At 43.5% G+C, this 19,754-nt stretch overlaps 1 protein-coding gene, 1 long non-coding RNA gene and 2 other non-coding genes across 5 annotated transcripts in view; 3 read left to right on the top strand and 1 right to left on the bottom strand.

Annotated features, from left to right (window-relative positions):
- The first annotated feature begins 8,671 nt into the window (after positions 1–8,671).
- On the top strand, positions 8,672–9,046 carry LOC138994215 (uncharacterized). The gene is made up of 2 exons (XR_011468405.1): positions 8,672–8,734; positions 8,960–9,046. It is a non-coding gene; the product is annotated as an uncharacterized lncRNA (long non-coding RNA).
- Positions 8,816–8,885, top strand: LOC138995230 (small nucleolar RNA SNORD104). The gene has a single exon (XR_011468560.1). It is a non-coding gene; the product is annotated as a small nucleolar RNA SNORD104 (small nucleolar RNA).
- A 29-nt stretch (positions 9,047–9,075) lies between the features above and the next one.
- Positions 9,076–9,207, top strand: LOC138995263 (small nucleolar RNA SNORA76). The gene has a single exon (XR_011468582.1). It is a non-coding gene; the product is annotated as a small nucleolar RNA SNORA76 (small nucleolar RNA).
- A 1,343-nt stretch (positions 9,208–10,550) lies between these two features.
- The window catches only part of TEX2 (testis expressed 2), a 92,534-nt gene continuing 83,330 nt past the window's right edge, over positions 10,551–19,754 (bottom strand). The window contains exons 9-12 of one of the 2 annotated variants that reach the window (XM_070394837.1): positions 16,520–16,639; positions 14,628–14,837; positions 12,521–12,641; positions 10,551–11,667 (exon numbers count right to left, since the gene is read on the bottom strand). In XM_070394837.1, the coding sequence (XP_070250938.1) occupies positions 11,548–11,667; positions 12,521–12,641; positions 14,628–14,837; positions 16,520–16,639 (571 nt within the window). In that variant the 3' untranslated portion in view covers positions 10,551–11,547. Of the gene's footprint in view, positions 11,668–12,520; positions 12,642–14,627; positions 14,838–16,519; positions 16,646–19,754 lie in introns of both variants that reach the window. The other variant, XM_070394836.1, reaches the window with a different exon arrangement.

A 19,754-nucleotide genomic window follows, 5' to 3' on the forward strand; every position in this document is an offset into this window, starting at 1 on the left:
ATAAATCCTCTTCTTGCACCAAGGTTATATATATATTCATCAGGACCTGAATAGTATATCTGGATGGTGAATGATGGGAAAAATGTAGTTAAAATCTTATATTCATTTCTCTCTGAAACAATTGTTCCCAAATTTGGAGAGCTTTACAAAAACAAATTTCCAACACCTTCTCATGCCCTCTTCCCCTACTGATTCAGAATCTCCCAGGGTGAAGCCCAAAGGCTGTGTGTTTTCCAGTTTCCGCAGGTGACTAAGGGTGCCAAGATCCTCGGATCCAGTTTACTCTCCATGTCCCGTGTTCATCCCTATGAGAGTCTCTTTTATTTATTTTAGCAAATGTCGCCCTCTGGTGGAACAGATTATGACCTAGCTTTAAAAGAGTTTATGCCTCTTTTCTGTTTAAAACCCTTCAAAATTTCATTAAAAATTATTATGATAAGATCAACCGAAGGACTTGTATACACATATATAAGCCAAACCAATGGACATGGATAACAGGGGGATGGGAGCATGAGTGTGCGGGGGGCGGGGGGAGGTTGGGGGTTAATGGGGGGGATGAGGACACATTTGTAATACCTTAACTAATAAAAAAAATTGATTAACCATTAGAGGAGAAAAAAAAGAAATTAAATTCATCAAGAAGTGAAAAAAAAAAAGAGATCAACCAAAGGACTTGTATGCAGGCATATAAGCATAACCAATGGACACAAGACACTGGGGAGTAGGGGAGGCCAGGGGAAGGTCAAGGGGAGAAAAAAAAGGAGACATATGTAATACTCTTTGTAATACTTTAAGCAATAAAAAAGACGAAGTTAAACACGATAAAAAAAATGATTATGATGTTTGTTTGCAGATAGCTATTTAGTGAGAGGGTAGCTCCCTTTGAAAGAAAAAGCTGGTAAAATCCAAAAGGGAGGTCATGGTTGAAAGTTCAGTAACGTCTCAAAGGAACAATCTTTATGAGAATGAATGGACTCTGGCTTATTTTTAGTGATCCCAGTGCTGTTGCCGCGGCTTCCAGACTTGAACTTACAGCACATGTGGGGCAGTTGTGGGAGAAATGAAACGATGAAACGAGAGTGCCTGGTAGCAGACTAACTTTCTATCTCCTTCGTGTCCACATTTTTAAGGGAAATGGAAGAAAAGCCACTGCCACTGTGAGCAGTCTGGTTCTTAAGCAAATAAAACTCTTCCTGTTCTTGAATGATTGGATCTGAAAAGATGTGACACTCATTCCAAACCACTTCTCTTTGCCATAGAACCGAACCTACTACATCCTTTCTTGTATTACAAAAGGGAGTGTTTCTTTTTATCGCAGCTAATATTTATTGGGTGTTCTCGATTGTTTGGAAATGTGCAGAAATACATGCTTTACGGGATCATCCCACGTTATCTGGACAGCAGTTCTGAGGTGGGTGTTACTAGCCCCATTTTTCCAGATGCCACGTTGAAATTTGAAAAGGTTAATAACTGAGAGGGTAACACACAGCCAGTGAGAGGCACAACCTGGATTAGAATCCAGCTACCCATATGACTTCAGAGCTTGTCTAGGCGGCCCAGATGCTAGAAAGTGTTCCACCACTAGCTGGTTATTATTCTTGCCCCTCGCACAGCATTATGACAAGGTAACATTATGTGACCTGTAAATGTAGCTAGGCAGTAGCCCAGATTGGTGTGTGTCCCTGGAACGACAACCAGAAGTTTATACATATGTGTGGTGACAAAGAGCAGTGCCTCAAATGACATGTAAGTCTCCTGATCTTATCTGAGGGTTGTGCAAAAGAATGTAAGAAATACAGCAGACATCCGGGGTTTCTGCCCTGTGGGTAGTTCAGTCCAATCCTGAGCATTTGTTCACTTACCTTTGAGCTGTTGTTTCACACCCGTCTGTGCCAAGTGTATTTGTCACCATGGTGTCCATAGTGTTATCAATATATTACTATTCTCAAAGGCCCAATGCAGCACCAATACAGGAACAGTGTCCTCAGAGTGCCACTTCCTCCCTGGTCAGTCCCTCCTAATCCCCTGGAGTCTGGCATATTTCCTTAGAACTTTCTGGAAACATCTCTTAAGCAGCTCATAAACATTCTTCCTCTTGTAAAATCCCAGTGACCATGCTTGATCTTATTTCCATAGGCCTCTCTTCAGTTCGGGTATGTTAATAGTTCCGTTTTCTTGAACTTTTCCACTTTGAATATTACCATTTTCTGTCTCTTTTTCCTCCTTCCAGACTGTTTCTCTCAAGGCTTAATATGTATACCTTACCCAGTCTATCCCCTTTTCCTTAGGAGAGCTCATTCATAGACGTAATCAAATTTTAGAGCAGAAAGGAACTTTAGCTATAATTTCATCAGCTTCATTTTAGAGATGACTACATGGATTACCATTCATTCATACTTTTTTAAAAAAATATTTTTGTTGATTTCAGAGAGGAAGGGAGAGGGAGAGAGAGATAGAAACATCAATAATGAGAATCACTGATCAGCTGCCTCCTGCATGCCTTCTACTGGGGATCGAGCCCGCAACCTGGGCATGTGCCCTAACTGGGAATTGAACCTTGACCTCCTGGTTCATAGGTCGACATTCAACCACCGAGCCACACTGATCAGGCCATTCATTCATTCTTTGAATGAACATCACTAAGGGCTTCTGAGTACATGGATTGGTACCTCGAGGGAACATCACAAGACTCTGCAAGTTGGAAAAGGTGATAGGACATGCACAGAAATAACCAACATATAGGCTGACTGTGAAAAGTATGTGAAGGCAGGAATAAACTCAAATAGAACTATGGTGTTCAAGACAGGGTCTGGTGGAAGGAAGAGGGTGAGAAGGGTAAAGCAGAGAGGGCTTCATGGAAGAAGTGGTGCCTGTGCTGGGCCTTTAGTCAGATTTGACAGAGAAACGGATATCCTAGGGCCGTGGTCGGCAAACTGCGGCTCTTGAGCCACAGGCGGCTCTTTGGCCCCTTGAGTGTGGCTCTTCCACAAAATACCACGTGCGGGCATACATACAGTGCGATTGAAACTTCGTGGCCCATGCGAAGAAGTCGGTTTCCGGCCTGGGCGAGTCTATTTTGAAGAAGTACTGTTGATATTTGGCTCTGTTGACTAATGAGTTTGCCGACCACTGTCCTAGGAGGAGTGGAGGACCTGAACAGGGGCCTGGGGAAAGGAAAGCACTGTGTGGCTTCATGGGAGCCCAAGCCGACTCATCACTGAGCGTGTGCTTGGCATCTACACAAAGGAGCAGTGGGAGATGGGGCTGGGAAGGCAGCAGGATGGGTCAGTAGGTGGGGGCACTACACTCAGGCTGGGCTTTCTCTAATAGGCAGCAGAGTGAGACAGGACTGAAGATGTATTTCAAGGGGAGAGTTAGGGGAAGAGGCAGGCGTTTGAGAGACTGTTAGGAGATTGTTCATCTCTAGAAGAAGAGGGGAGAGGACAGATACAAAGCTTGCCAAGGCAGAATGGCAAGCATCTGACTGGTGCAGTTACACAAACAAGAAGACTGAGAAGAAGGAATTCAACAATAGTTCATCAGACCTTTACCTCATTCAAGGGGCTGTTCTCATTGCTGGGACCACAGAGGGAGCAAGTAAACAGGAATTGGGGCCAGCTCTGCAAGAGCGGATATGCTAAGTGGTGTGGACAGACTTATTGTCTGCCCCCTAGCGGGCATCTACGCAGGCTGGCCCAATCATATTACTCTATTGTGGAAGCCACTCAATGATGGCCCCAAATAATCCTTTCTCTGCCTCTATGCACATGCTGCTCTGCCCATCAAAAGGGAGAGCTTATTTTCCTCTTTCACTTTTTTTTTTGTGGTTAATCCTCACCTGAGGATATTTTCCCATTGATTTTTTTTTTTTTTAAGAGAGTAGAAGAGAGAGGGAAAGACAGATAAAAACATCGATGTGTGAGAAACACATCGATTGGTAGCCTCTTGCACACCCGACCAGGGTCCGGGCCAGGGAGGAGCCTGCAACGAAGGTACATGCCCTTGACCGGAATCGTACGTGCCCAGGACCCCCACCCCCACCCCTTTTAAAATATATATATTTTTATTGATTTCAGAGAAGGCAGAGGGAGAGATAGAAACATCAATGATGAGAATCATTGATGGGCTGCCTCCTGCACGCCCCCCACTGGGAATCGAGCCCACAAACCAGGCATGTGCCCTTGACCCAAGACCCTTTAGTCTGCAGGCCAATGCTCTATCTACTGAGCCAAACCAGCTAGGGCTCTCTGGCTTTCAATCTGGACTGGGCCCGTGACTCGTTGTGGGCACAAGTGATATTCAGGGACCTCTCATCACAGATTTAAGAGGCCTGGCAGCTTCATTTCCTTCCTCTTAGAATACTAACTCTTGGAGCTCCCTCTTGGAAGCTAGCTTAGAAACCCAAGCCATCGAGACACAGGCCACGTGGAGAAAGGAGTTGCTCTAATCAACCGCTCCAGCTGAGGTCCCAGCTGCCAGACATCTGGTGGAGCCATCTTGAATGTTCCAGCCCAGGCAAGCCCCTAGGTGACCTCAGCTGATACATGGAGCACAAGAATCTCCCAGCTGAGTCCAGTTAACTCAGGTCATTCTGTGAGCGACAATAACATGGCTGTTGTTTTAAGTCACTGAGTTACAGAGTGGTTTATTGTGCAGTAATAGATAACCAAAACAGCTACCCATCTGGCCACCTCTACATGACCCATGAGTAGGCTTGTACCCAATCTGACTCCGGTTAGAACCATGAAAAGAGCCTCGTTTCCTTTCTAGTGGCAAAGCCAGGAGGTGTGAGGCCCAGGAGCCTCATCCATCCTGCAAAGAAAGCCAATTCAAAAGCAAGATGGCAGATAGAGAGAAGCATGGATGCAGTCAGGGAGCCCTGGACAAGCTTGAGTTTGATTCTAGTTGGCTTGAGATCAGGCTGCCCAGCTCTCCTCCCATTTAACAAAACCTCCCCCTTTTGACCCCAGCTAGTTTGAGTTGGGCAACTTAAATCAATGAACCCTGATTAAAATGCTGGCTCAGCATTCCTAAGAGTACCAAATCAACGATGTATATGACTACACCTGGCCTATGGCTGATTATAATACCATTTTACACTGACCATATGGCAAACTATATAAAGTCTGACAGTATCAAGAATTGGTGAGGGTGTAGGCCAATGTGGGAGTGCATTATTTTTGGAAAATAATTTGTTATTATCTAGAAAGTTGGAAATGTGCCTACCCTACCACACAGCAATTGTGCTTCTATGTACATACCCTAAAGGAACTTATGCACACACAAGAATATTCGAAGTAGCTTTGTAATAGCTTATAATAGTAAAAACTGGAAGCTATTTTAAACATCTAATATAAAGAGAATAGATGTGTAAAATGTAGAATAACTGTGTACTGAAATGCTACCTTGGTTGTATTACTACAATTACTGGTTGCTTTACATGCAATAACATGAACATCACCAATATTAAGCAATAAAAAGAGCAAGCCACAGAAGAATTTATACAGTATATTCTATATATATTCTATAAAGCTCAAAATCAAGTAAGACTAAATAATATACAAAATATGAAGAAAAATTAAAAAGAAAAGCAAAACAAGACAAACTCAAAATTCAGGATCGTGGTTTTCTCTGAGTGAGAAGAATCAGAAGAGGCGAAAGTTACTTCAAAATTACTGATGCCATTTTTCTTAAATTAAGTGGTAAGTATAGAATATTCAATTATTAATTATCTTCAACCATACATACACTTTATATGTACTCCTGTATGCAGTTATTTCATAATAAAACTTAAAATTTTTTATTAACTTTTAGAGTGGGAGGAAGGGAGAGAGAGAGGAGAGACACAGAGAGAGAGAGAGAGAGAGAGAGAGAGAGAAAAGAGTCACATGGATCAGTGCCTCCTGCACACACCCTGACTAGGGACCAAATCTGCAACTGGGGCATGTGCCCTGACTGGGAATCAAACTGGTGACCTTCTGGTGCCAGGAATGACACTCCAACCAACTGAGCCACACAAACCAAGGCCATAATAAAATTTTTAAATGAATTTTTAAAAGGCATATCTTACCAGATTGAGCTAAATACTATAATCCAACCATATGCCTACTACAAAGGACACATTAACTAAAATCACATAGAAAGGTTAAAAATAAAGGGATAGACAGTTATATCAGACAAACATAGACACACACAAAAAAGACAGAAGTAGCATTGCTAATCTAATGTAAGATAAATTAGAATTCAAGGCAAAAACCATAATAGCTTAGTGTGTTGTTTCATACATAAATATATGTAATCCACAATGGAAATGTTATCAGTCACCAACCACAATGAGATAAACAGCATAGCCTCAAAATATACAAAACAAAGAATAATAGAAAAAATCAAGGAAAATGACTGAAGCACAATTTATTTTTTAAAAATATATATTTTTATTATTTCAGAGAGGAAGAGAGAGGGAGAGAGATAGAAACATCAATGATGAGCATCACTGATCGACTGCGTCTTGCTCACCCCACACTGGGGATGGAACCCGAAACTTGGGCATATGCCCTAACTGGGAATCGAATCGTGACCTCTTGGTTCATAGGTTGATGCTCAACCATTGAGCCATGCTGGCTGGGCTAATTTTAATATTTAAATTTCACAGTAAAAATAAATTTTTGGGTGAACAGTTCTACTAGTTTTGACAAATGCATAAAGTCTTGTAACCACCACCACAATCAAGATACAGAACAGTTCTATCACCCTTCAAAATGTTCTCGTGCTGCTCTTTGTGGTCATATCTCTCCCCGCCTTGCTCCCCCCTCCCCTCCCCTGCCCAATTCCTGGAAATTCTTTGATCTGTTCTCCATCCTTATAGTTTTCTTTTTTAGAATGTTCTATAAATGGAATCATACCATCTTTTGAGTCTGGCTCCTTTCACTCAGCATAATTCTTCTGAGACTCTTACAAGTGTTGCATGCATCAATAGTTTATTCTATTTTATTGCCGAGTAGCATTCAATTGTATGGATGTACCACAATTTGCTTACCATTCACCCAGTAAAGGACTTTGAGGTTGTTCCAGTTTGGGGGGAGTGGGGATTATAAATAATGTTGTTATAAACATTTGTGTACAGGATTTTTGTGTTAACATAAATTTCCATTTCTCTTGGGTAAAAACCTAGGGACAGCTAGGTCATATATAGAGTAAGTGTATGTTTAACTTTATAAGAAACTGTCTGATTTCTTTTCCAAATGGTTGTACTATTTTGTGTTCCCAAACAGTAATGAAGCAAATTTCTTGTTGCTTTGCATTCTCACCAGCATTTGGTATTTGAAGCATAATCTTAACACATCACTATCAATCAATGACAGAGCATACACTCACATCAACTATAAAATACAGAGATATGGACAATATAATTACAACACAGCTAAGGCTGAATTGATAAATATTTCATATCAACATTTGCAGATGATAGTAAAACCATTTTCATTTCAAGAATCTGTGGAATATATAAAAATAGATCATACTCTAGTTAAAAAAACTTAAATACATTTCCCACATACACTTAAATACAGTGTAGAAACTGTACCACACTGTAATAAATATTGATATTAATAACACACATTTAAACAGCAAAAAAATAATCATATCGAAGTGACAAAACACTTGCCAAAATAATTACTGCTCTAAATCAAATAGGAATTTTAAAATTTAACTAAAGACTAAAAAAATAAAAATAAGAGGCCCGTTCAACTACAGACTCGTAGGTTGAAATGTTTCATCATTACACACACACACACCAAAAAACATTTCCCTTATTAAGAGGAAAAAAGGATTCCCAAGGAAAACATATGAAGGAAATGAAGATAGCCAGAAATTGTGACTGTTTACTGTTCCTTTCCCCAGTAAATGAAGCTCTTAGAGCACAGGGTCATATTCCTACGTCCACTGGTGAACAGTGTGCCTGGTTCACAGTACGAGCTCAATATTTAGCAACTTTTAACTTTCCTAATGGTAGGCCTTCTTTCCTTTGGGCTTCCACAGTAGGCTGCTATCTTAGAGTTTATTCAAGTATTGGAACCACATACGTTTTCCACATCAAAAAAGTCCTCTAAAAACAAATATCTACCACTCAGAATGTGCCGGGCGATTGGCATTAATCCCCTTAATCATCACAACTTTTTTTTTTATTTTCTTTTTCAGAAACTGAGGCTCAGAAAGGTTAAGTGACCAAGGTCATAGAGGAACTCATCACACTATCCAGATTTGGTTGCACACCATTCTCCTTTCCCCCACACAAGCTCTTTCTACCGGAAAAGGTTACAGTGAATTCAGGGGCAAGGTTCGTTTGCCACCTTTGTAGCCACAGCTCCGAACCTTGTTACTGGCACAGAGTATCCCAGACAATTAGGCATTACTTGCGTCCTGTTGTTTGTAAAGTTTTCTTTTGTGGGCCATAGAGAAACGCGCTAATTACCAGCCCGCCACCGAGACCTGGAAAGAAATCGGGAATAATTTAGGACTCTCCTAGCCTCCCAGCTCCATGGTTGGCTTGTAACCACTCTATATTCTGGAGGACTCAGCGAGCACGGCCAATCATTAGGCCACTTTCCAGGCACGTGGCCGGAAGTTTGACTTGCTATTGGTTAATAACAGTAAGGCCCGCCCAAGCACCCTGCCTGCTTCTTTAAATAGAAGCCGTGGGAACTTCTCCGTCTCTCGGCGGCTGTAAGCTTGCGAGGTGAGGCTGTCTGTGCTGTGGGTTGTGGCGGGCAGGCCTCGGGTGTTCGGGCCCTGGAGCCGGCTGGGAGGCGAGTGGCCAGCGGTGATGACATATCAATCAAAGCACGTGTTAGACTGCTGACAAGGGTGATGCGAACAAGAGTCTGAGCCTGGCCGCCGGCGGGGCGAGGAGGGAACAAGCCGGCGAGGGCGCACCCGCTTACCCCCCCCGCTCTCGTTGCAGGTCCGGCCGGCCGAGGACGTCGGATCCATTGCCCTCCCAGCGCTTCGACCCTTCCCTGAAGGCTCTCAATAAAACAGATTGTTCCTACCACTGGTGTCTGTGTTTCTTGTCGTGACGCGCTGCCTTTGAGCCCCCGCTGCGCCTGCGTGTGGCGCCGGGGGTCAGGCTGCAGCGCCAGAGCAGCTGCTCGCGCATAACTGGGGCCTGCGGCGCTCTGCCGGCGGCCCTTTTAACCGCGAGCGACACGGCCGCACGCTCTGTCGGGGTCGGGTTTTCCGGGGGTTTTGACCGACCCAGCCTTTGAGCTGAGGTTGAAATGTCCTAAGGAGACGTTGGGGATCCTGTAGGCTCTGCTACCGAGTGCCCCCCCACATTTCCTGTGCTTGCCCTGCAAGTCCCGGCTCTCCGTCAGTGAGACACTCATGCACCTGAAGTTAACCGCGGTGTGCGTGGCGGTAGAGAAAAACGGGCTGTAGCTTTGAGCAGCTTAAGGGCGTGGTGTATTCGATAGGAACCGACTTCGGTCGTGATGTGGAAGGATTTAATCTGGCTAAGGGGTAAATTTAAGGACCAACTGCTTGTTTGGATACTGTGTGGCTAAAGCGTTGGGTGAATGTGTCCCAGCCCAGTTAGCCTAAACAGAACAGTGTAGCTGTGAAGGTGAGATTTTTATGGTTTACTGGGCACAACATGGGCACCTTGATAATTGCACAGTCACTCCTTTGTAATCCAGATTTAAAAAAAAATACATTTTATTGATTTTTCAGAGAGGAAAGAAGAAGGATAGAGAGTGAGAAACATCGATTAGCTGCCTCCTGCACACCTACTGGGGATGTGCCTGCAACCAAGGTACATGCCCTTGGCCGGAATCGAACCTGGGACCTTTCAGTCCACAGGCCGACAGTCCATCCACTGAGCCAAACCGGTTAGGGCTGTAATCCAGATTCTAATTGAACAATCTAAGCTGCATCACTTCTGAGTAGGAGGAAGCACAGGTGCAGAATAAACTGCATTGGCACCTGGAGGGGGCCCCAAGAAACAGGACTACTGGGCAATACAGTTCAAAATTTACCCTCAGATTAAACGTGGATTAAGGATAATAGCACTTACCTCATGTCGGGTAAGAATGCTGGTCCAATGATCACCCAGGAAATAGTGCCCACGTGTCCCTATTTAATTAGGATTCAGTAGAAATAACAGATGCCTTTATCTAGTATTTGACATGAGATTTATTTTGTGAAAGAATGCAAGCAATTGTAAATCCCCCATATACTATTTTAAGTGCAATAGGGTACAGTCATGTGTCATCTCTTTACAATACACAGTAGTGCATCTTAGTCCTCTGCCTTTAGTTATTGCACAGAAATTATAAAGACCAGTGAACAAGACATGCGGACTGACTGGCAAACTGGCCTACACAATGAGAAATTGGAACAGCACACTGACTGGGATGGTCAAATTTAAGTCAAATGGTTAATGGTCCAATTAAAGTAATCAAGTAAAGGTTCAGGTATTTTTTCAATATATCAATTTCTTTAAAGTCATGTTCAGGCAGGGTGCTGTTTAAAAAAACACTATTAGTACACATAAATTATCAAAAGTTACCCAAGGTAATTTTAATGTTGAATGCAGCTTTAAACTTTAAATTCTCAAAGCAAATTATACAATTAGGGCCTCCACACTTGTAAACGAAACATTCTGACACAAATGCACAAATTAAAGTTGGCAACGTTGAAGAATGTCACATTAATTTTAAGATATGTAGTGTTTGATGAGCAGGCTTTTGGTCTTGACTCGTGATAACATGTTAAGTTTGGGTCATCAGAAAAGGAAACTGACCACAATAGATCCCAAACTAGATGAGCAAAGCCTTTGCATACCTATAAAGTTTCCTGGAGCACACTAGAAGACGGTGGCCTGGTCATGATGTGGTGTTTAACGTTTTCATGTGCTGTCAGGAAATTATTTGGGATTAGAACCAGGTGGTTATACATCATTGGTAAAAGGCTTGGGATAGTTTGATATTGTGTCAGTGTATGTTCTATGGCTACTTGCTTCCAAGACAAATTAATATGAAGAAAAGTAAGTTGCTATGCATATCTTTATCACCAATGAAATCGTTTACAAAATTCCATTCCCCACCCTCCACATGGTACCACATTGACATTCTCAAAATGCAGAGGGCTGCATCACATAAACTAGGAGTGAGAAAATGTTCCACTTGTGCTCTGGCTGCCTGAGGAAAAGCTTTGGAGTTGAGACAAGGGGAAGGAAGCCTTCCAATTGTAGCTTTGCTCTTAATGTGCTCTTGCTGCCACAAAAACTGGTAGACTCAAAGACATGGTATGAGTCACAAAACCTCTGGATCCACCTTGATTCTTCCAATCTCCTTTGAGTCAGAGTTTTGCAGTAGGCAATCCAGACACCAGCTGCTGGATGCATGGAATGACACCTCACAGTGGAATGGGCACTGGCAGGCAGAGGGCAGAAGCTGTGGTGAGGAAAGGCCTGTGCTACAGCGGACAGGCAGCCAAGAACCCCGCACCTGGATCTAGATCTCAACACTGGCAATGTCAGGTCTTTACCCATCACAGCTGGTCAGCAGCCTCCACGAGTGGGTCTTTGAGGCAGGAAGTGGAGCGAGGGTCCATGGCTGAGTGCATTATAGGGACATACACATCATCCATGTTTGGCATGACAAACACTTTCTGTAGGAAGAAAGAACAGCCATGTACAAAATGTTTTGTTTTTTCACCTTTCTTTTTGGTGATATTAAACTTTCCAGAAATTGGTTTTGTTATATTTAATCTATAGCTTTTAAATAATAAAAAAGCTTCCATGGCAGTAACTCAAAACTTACCACTACAAAAATACATGTATTTTACAGGTGAAACTCAGTACAAAGTAAACAAGTTGCTAATAGATAAAACCTTGAGAGACAACTGTGCCTCAAATATCTGATTAAAACTGGATAAAAATAGCTCATCCCAGGGCCTGGGCTACATTGCTATTAACTTTTGGTGGAGAACGCAGAAGACAGGCTTGGAGAATGAGCTCTTAGAAAACTCCAAGACTGCTCTAGAAGATCCACAGGGGAGGGACAGGGGTGCATCTTTAGACTCCTGGGACAGGGGTAGCTGTTCACAGAAGGGTTTCTAAAGAATGAACAAACTGAGCAAAGTGGGTATCACACAGAGCGGGAGCAACTTTGCTGACCATGGGTGGGTGCTACTAGCTGGCCAATTTCAGGGCCCACAAAATCCAAAGATGGACCCAGCAGGCAAAGGGCTTAACCTTCGCCAAGCCTACTGGTAGAAGAGGATCATTTTGTTCTTTGGCCCTACCTTTTGGGTTTCCCTTTTGAAGACCACTGAACAGTGTGCTGTGGATGAGTTCAGAGTTTCTGAAACCACCTGAAGTTTACACCTGTTTGATCATATGTGTACTTTCCTGGGATGAGGCTCCTCAGAGGAGGATCCTGACTCACATGAAGTTCAGAGCCTCTGTTCTCTACCCAGAGCTAGCCTCGGTGTGCAACACGAGATGACAGTGCAGGTGTACCTGAAACTCTTGCTCCAGTTTCTTCTCTATCCAGTCTGTCACGTGAACTAAAGTCACTTCTCTCTCTCCAAGTTTTGGCCGAGCTTTCAGCTCCACATATGGTGGCTTCCGGAAACCATACCTTTTTAAAAAAGACAAATAATAACCACATTTAGAAGCAAAGAAAGGAAGCAGACAAGTACCAACAGCACACATTCCTCATTTACACAGGCCTTTACCACTATTTAACCATTCTTATTCTGATAATCCCCTCTGGAAAGTAATTCAGCACAGTAAGTATGATCTGAACTCCCTGTGTCCTGAGCCATGTGTAGGGCTGTGATGATCTGAGAACAGTTCTGACAAATGGCAAGCCAGGAAGCCCCAAAGGAAAAGTCAGTGACCTGGGCTTGGTTCTCCTAAAATGACAACAACCTTTTTCTTTTTCTTTCTTTCTTTCTTTCTTTCTTTCTTTCTTTCTTTCTTTCTTTCTTTCTTTCTTTCTTTCTTTCTTTCTTTCCTTCTTTCTATCTATCTATTTTTTAAATTTATTTATAAATATATATATATATATGTGTGTGTGTGTGTGTGTGTGTAAAATAAAACCCAAAATATACAAGTGTATAAAGCAGAAAGTGAAAGTGGTCCTCTGAATATCATTCCCAAGATGGGACACTGAGAGAAGTGGTCATGGTCCTCACACCTAATATGCATGTGTAAAGAGAACATTCCATAGCCTTTTTCATTCCATACTCCCTACCACACTTACTATGGCTTCTCCAGGGAGCAGACTGGTACTCAGAACTTGGTAAAGTATCCAGACAAGAGACTATGTGCTATCAAACTATCTAAAAACTTCAATTTGTCATGGACCAATGTTTTAAAAAATACAATAAAAATGTCAAATTGCTATAAATGTCCTAAACATCCTAAATATCTAGACTTATCTTTGTGGATCATTAATAAATGGTTCAGCATTTGAGCATGCATCCTAGAGGCCTTCAATTTTATCTCCCATTGAGCAGTGGCATTTATAACTGATAAAGCTTAGAAGGGAAAGAAATGTTATCAACTCTTAGTATTTAAAAGCATTTTAAATTAAGTTTGGAAGACTGTACAGAAAGGTATTAACTGATTATTTTTGGATGATAAGATTATAGGCTTTTTTCCCTATGAAAATATTACTTTATTAATAACATCTAAAATGACATTTTAAAGTTTTTACTGGGAGACACCGATAAATCATTAACTGATGAGTCAATTCAAAAATCCTCTGGATCATCCCCACAAACTCTCCTGAACACTGAGGATGTGTACTACTAGCATGGTGGTTTCACTCTATGATAGAACAGAGCTTTTTCATTGGAGTGTAGTTCATGGTACCCTGGGGTCTCTTATGCAATCCTGTATACACTTACATTTTATAGGATATGGAATGTCAATTTTAAATTAAGATTCACAGAGTGATTTTCTTCTGCTGGACCCATGAGTAATTTATTTCAGTGATTCTCTATCCTGGCCAGTTCCTCAATCCCTCAATCCTGGGTACTGGGCTGGCAATATCTTTAACAAATCCCTCTGTAACTGTGATATATAGGTGGGTTGAGAACCACTGGTTCATTCAGTTACAACTCCTTGAATAGACCTCCTACCACAGTTCCAAAGTGCATATGCTCTTGCCTCCTGAACATCTAGGCCCGACCCAAGGAGTCTTCCCTAAAAGCCTGGGACTCTGTTGCATGTGTGATCCCGTCTGTAAATGGCACCTATCTCCAAGGATGCTGTGAGGACTGCCCAGGTCAAGCAGTTACACCTGGGCCAGGCACAGAAGAAGAGCTCTACAAATGGCAGCTGTTCTTACTGGTGGATATAGTTGGCTCTAGAGAGGAGGAAGATCAAGAATAGAAACAGCTCATCCCATCAACTTCACCTACTGACCTTGTGAAGGTGAATCTTTAAATGTGAATTAACCATTTGCAGAAGAAAGTAGGTTCCATGAAAAAAATGTGCGAAAGTGCTTCTGCCCAGGAGAAGGTACTTTCCATAATGTCAAGGGCAAGCAGGCTGGGATTTTTATGGTCACACAACAAGGGAAATCCCAGCCATCCCTCAGGGCTCCTCTACGTACCATATTCGATCACTTGGGGGAGGTGGAATGTTGACTGCCAAGGTTCCTCTACATTCCTGTACTTCCACAGTTAGCAGCAGGGGTGTATTGGAGACTTCTTCAATCTTCTTTTTAATGAACTCTGTCTCCGTTGCTTTTTGGAAATATTTTGACTTGGTAATTTTATCAACAAACCTCATAATCTTACTTGTTCGATGACCTCCAACATACCTTTAAATGAACACAAATAGGTGTTATCTCTACCTAATAGGTCATTAGCACATTCCCCCAAGTCATGACAATAAAAAATGTTGTGAAACATTGCTAAACGTCCCCCGGGCTGCAAAATAATCCCCAGTTAAAACTTCTACTTCAGACAAGGTAGAAACCTCACACAGAGCTGAGTCTTGACAACAGAGGGTCACACCAAGTTCTCACAGGGCAAACTGAGGAGGCACCTCATGTTTACAGAGCTCACATACTGAATATAAGTCCAGTGTCCTCTTAGAGAAATCTCACCATCTCTAGATGGCACTAAGAAATCATACTTCATGGACAGGGACAAAAACCACAATTTTTTAATGACTGCGTTTTAGGTGGCATACCAACTTTGGCAACCACTTTTTAAAGGGCTTAGGAACTTCTAAAGAAAAATGCTACACCAAACTGACATGCCAGCAGGCCAAGAAGCCAAGCTTTTGTATTCAGTCATGTCTACCATAAGACTGCCCTAAGAAGAGAGGATAGTTGCTTTTTACAGTCCTCCACAGTTCCAGAGTGTCAGGAATAGTATGTCTATGTGTGTGGGGAAAAGCAATCATTCCTAAGAAGGTCAAGTGGGTAGATTTTAAATAATGCACTCAAACTTTAGAACCAACTCCTCAAATATCTGGATTCTCTTTTTATCTTCTGTAGGATTTCAAAAGTGAATAGGCTGATATTTTCTTACAGATGCTTCTGGCTTCTTTATAATCTATAACTAGAGGCCCAGCGGAGGCATCCTGCAGGGGGCTGGGGACCTGCGCCTGACCTGTGTAGCACCGCCTGCCATGCTGTGTCTGCTGGGGTGGGGGCAGGCGCTCCTGTGTGTTGTGTCTCCGCTCCGGCCTGCCCCCAGCCCCAGCCTCCCCGTAGCTGCTGGGGTGGGGGGCAGCACGCAGTCCCCTCCCGCCCATCTGCGTGCAGCTCCTCCTGAACGGTCGTGATGCTCGGCTAATTAGCATATTCCTTGTTTATATAGATAATAATAATAAAAGCATAATATGCTAATTAAACCGGACTTCCTTCTGGACGAAGCCGGGGCTGTGAGGGAAGCCCAGGTCCTGGGTGCCAGAGAGACGCTGGTGCCGGCAGCTGGGGGAAGGAAGACCTACTCTTGCACGAATTTCATGCATCAGGCCTCTAGTCTTTAAATAATGAAAAGATGTGCACTGTTTAAGCACTTTGATCATTCCACAGTCCAAGTAACAGGCAAAGAGAGTCCCAGGAATGAAGTTTATGATCCAAAAGATCAGCTAAGTGAACCAGTTTCAAAATTCACCAAAGAAATGGCCTGAATGTCTCAGCTTTGTAGGAACTGGCAGCTGGACAAAGAGTGACCCAACTGAAAGGGGAGTAATGCTCTCCACCGAGCACCAGGGGGCGATGTTGTATAATTTCTGCTCCTTGTGATAGCAGCTCTTCAATTCTTTTACTACAATGGCCCAAGAAAGCCATTTTGTTTGGGACGCTCTTAAGTAAAGAAAGCTATATGGCTTTTTTTGCTTTGGGGCCTGGAATTCAGACAAGCCACTGATTTAGGTTATTAATGCAAAACCCATTCACTCAATGTGTGGAAGAAGGAAGATCACAGAGGAAAAGGGAAAAAAAGCTCACCCCAACTTTTTGCCCCGACTGCTGGAGACCCCACTCACCCTTCGGCCCCTGGGAGAAGTGGTTTGTCTCCCACACTGGGCTCTGGTGCATCGTCTTCCTCAGAGGAGCCAGCACTGGAGGACTCCTCATCGCTGTCAGCCAGACAATACGCCCGGGGCCTGCAACTGAAGAGGACAGAGTCACGACTGCAGCCTGCCCATCACCCAGGCTCTGCTTAGAAAGAGAACACAGCCACTCCACCACCACCACCACTACACAAGTCATCACCCAACCCAAAAAGAGGAGGCCCAATCCAAGAGTCCTGGGACTGGACTGGTTACTTGGGAGATATTTCAGCACCAAGTCCCCTGGAAGGAACACAGAGGACTTGGGTCTGAAGAGTGCACTTCTGAGCATGCATCAGGACAGGTGGTGGGAGTTTGGTGCAGTCAACACAAAATGCAGTGAGTTCATCAACAGTGCAGCAACAGCCAAATGGAGGGTGAATAGAAAGAATGATGGTTGTTGCAAGGGTGAGGTGCCAGCTTATGGTGGAGACATGACCATCCCTCACCAATGATGGGGATGTCCAGGCAAGTCCCCTGACTGGCTGACTTAAAAAACTAAGACACTTTCTGGTTTTGTTACTTCCAAATTATTTAGGCTCAACACCCCTTCTTATTCCATACCTGGCCCAGCTACTGAAGGTCACAGAAAAAGCCAACAACCAAACAACCACAGGGCACAAACCTAAAGGGACTCTAGGAAGCAGTTAACATGAGGGCCCAAGTACTGCCCAGAGAAGTACAGATTTAAAAACCATTAAAAAACAAGGTAATAAAAAGCCTCACTGGAGAACAATGTCCTTTGCTAAGCTTTCCAGGTTGGATATGCAGTTTCCAGAAGCATGAGGGCTGCTGGATTACCAAGCAGCAGTGACTGAGTGATCAAGGTTCCCCACTCAGGGTCACTAGGGGTTCTTGGCTGACCTTCAGCCCCATAAAAGCAGCTCCCTTCCTGGATGATGGCTTCACTTCAGGGAGGCAGACGGGCAGGGCCCAACTCCGAGGCTCAGAGACTTAACTGGGACAAAATGAACAAAGGACAGAGTAGTTTCTGAACACTAGTAAGCAACCAAATGGTCACGAAGCAGAGGCCAGGCCTTGTATTTTTGACAAGGACAAAATTACCAGGACAGGCAGTAGAGCTTAGGCCCCATCTCCCCGCAGATACAATCCTTTGGGGTTTTCCTCTGATGTTGCCCTTGGGCCACCAGAAGAAGCCTATCGGGGCAGTCATCTCCTAGCCACCAGGAGCCAAGGGCACCCAAGGGCAGAGCACACACGCTGGTGTGGGCTTGAAGGCCCAGCAAGAGGCTCCAGCACTAGGCGGGCAGGACTGAAATCTCCGCCCCTGAAACAGGAGCCTGGCTGTAAGAGGACCCCAAGAGTGTCCTCCCTGGCAGGACACCGGGATCCTCAACTCCAGCTCTGAAACATTAGAGCCAGCCCTTTAGCCAACAGGCCTGAGCGTAGTGTTAAAGGGAAACTCCCTCTGCAGACACAAAAGCCTCTTGTCTCTGGCCACGGAAACAGCAACAGCACCTAACTGACTTGTTATTCCTCCTCCATCAGAGGCCCAGCTGGTCCCGGAAATGTGTGTTTGCTGGTCACAAAGCTCTGACTTCAGAGTTTTCCACAGCCAGACAGCCCTCATTAAAGCTTTTTTTATTTTGACTGTACATAACAAAATATAATTTCCAATAGAGCTAAACAGGGTCTTAAGATGAGGCAAGTCAGGGACACAAATCCCCAAGGATAACACACAGACATCTCAGACATCTCAGAAATGTATCCTTCTCTACCAGTAGTGACTGGGCTCCCTGGCTCCCACCCAGTGCTGCCAGGTAAGGCTTCTGTATCCTGCCTGCTCCTCATCCACCAGCACGAAAGGCTACTTCAAGATCTGGGACCACAGTGAAACCTGCTGAGCCACTGCCCCCTCCTGTCCCCACCCTCATTTGTCATCTGGCAGCCTCCAGACCGGGGCAGAAGATGCCGAAGGCCAAGCACTGCAGTGAGCTATCAGGTTCCCGAATTAATCCTCCACAGGACAGAGAAGAGGACAAATTTTGTGTCTGGAAGTTAATAATTTAGACAATGCTCTATCAGTTAAAGCAGATCAGATGACACAAAATTCTGATTTTGACCAAGTGTTACCTCTACTTTCTGCAGGGGGAGCTATTCTGTGTGGCACCCAATACTTACTAATTAAAAGTGTAACTAACTGGCTGATACTCAGTTTTATAACTGAACATGCATTTCATGATCTCAATCTATGATGTCAGCATGAACTTCAGAGAAAGACAAACTGCACACACTCTTATTTATATAAGATGTGCTAGAACTAATAAAGCCTAATTTTTAAAAACACACCTCAGAATTCCAGATGAGTGTGATATCCTTTCAAAGAGTCACCTTAAAAGGCTTATTGAGTTTTGCTGCTGCTGCTAAAAATCTTTTTGGAAATATGTTTGGAGCCAGACATATAAGAAAAAGTGAATTATTTTATCACTGATTCTCTCTCTCAGAACAAACATTTTATTTCTTGGTTTCACCATTGCTGACAGCTCTGAATGACTTATAGCAATTTCTCACAGATCCAATTGATCTACGAAGCAGGATGATTTTCTGTCACTCAATAGTTAAAGGAATGTCACAGATTCCAGAGGCAATTCTAAAAAAGCAGCTCCAGAATACTTTAAGACTTAAAGTTTAAGTGAAAGAAGCATAATTAGATTAACAGCCCAGTGAGGTGACTGCTTTGTGGGGGCCACACTCATACAGCGCATTCTTCTTTTTTTAGTTAAGAGAAATCTGTCCCACAGACACACATGTGCGTACATCCACAGAGCCGGACCTAGTCACAGTGCCTAAAGTGGAGTGGTGGTGGTGGTGGTGGTGGTTCAGGGTACACTGTGGACTAGTGACCCAGCGTGGGGACAGAGGGGCCCTTATGTGTGGACTTGCATACTGCGCCCAGGCTAAAATGGTAGAGCATGAACAGGCCAAGTGCCTTACAGGAAATGCCCCACTCCAAGGCCACCTTTCATTAAAGAGCAGCCAACACACAGAACATTCCCCTGACCGGCTCACTTTGGCCTTTTCAGGCAATTCCTAAAGTTAAGGCTGCACAGTTTACTACCTGAATTCTACTGAGTACATTACTGCCTCAAATTTATGTTAACTACGCATGTAACAGGAGGACTACTTGGGAAATAAAAAGACTAAAGGA

This window comes from Myotis yumanensis, unplaced genomic scaffold (genome assembly GCF_028538775.1).
Source record: "Myotis yumanensis isolate MYYU_CA2020_CCGP unplaced genomic scaffold, mMyoYum1.0.hap1 SCAF_16, whole genome shotgun sequence".
NCBI classification, from domain to species: domain Eukaryota; kingdom Metazoa; phylum Chordata; class Mammalia; order Chiroptera; family Vespertilionidae; genus Myotis; species Myotis yumanensis.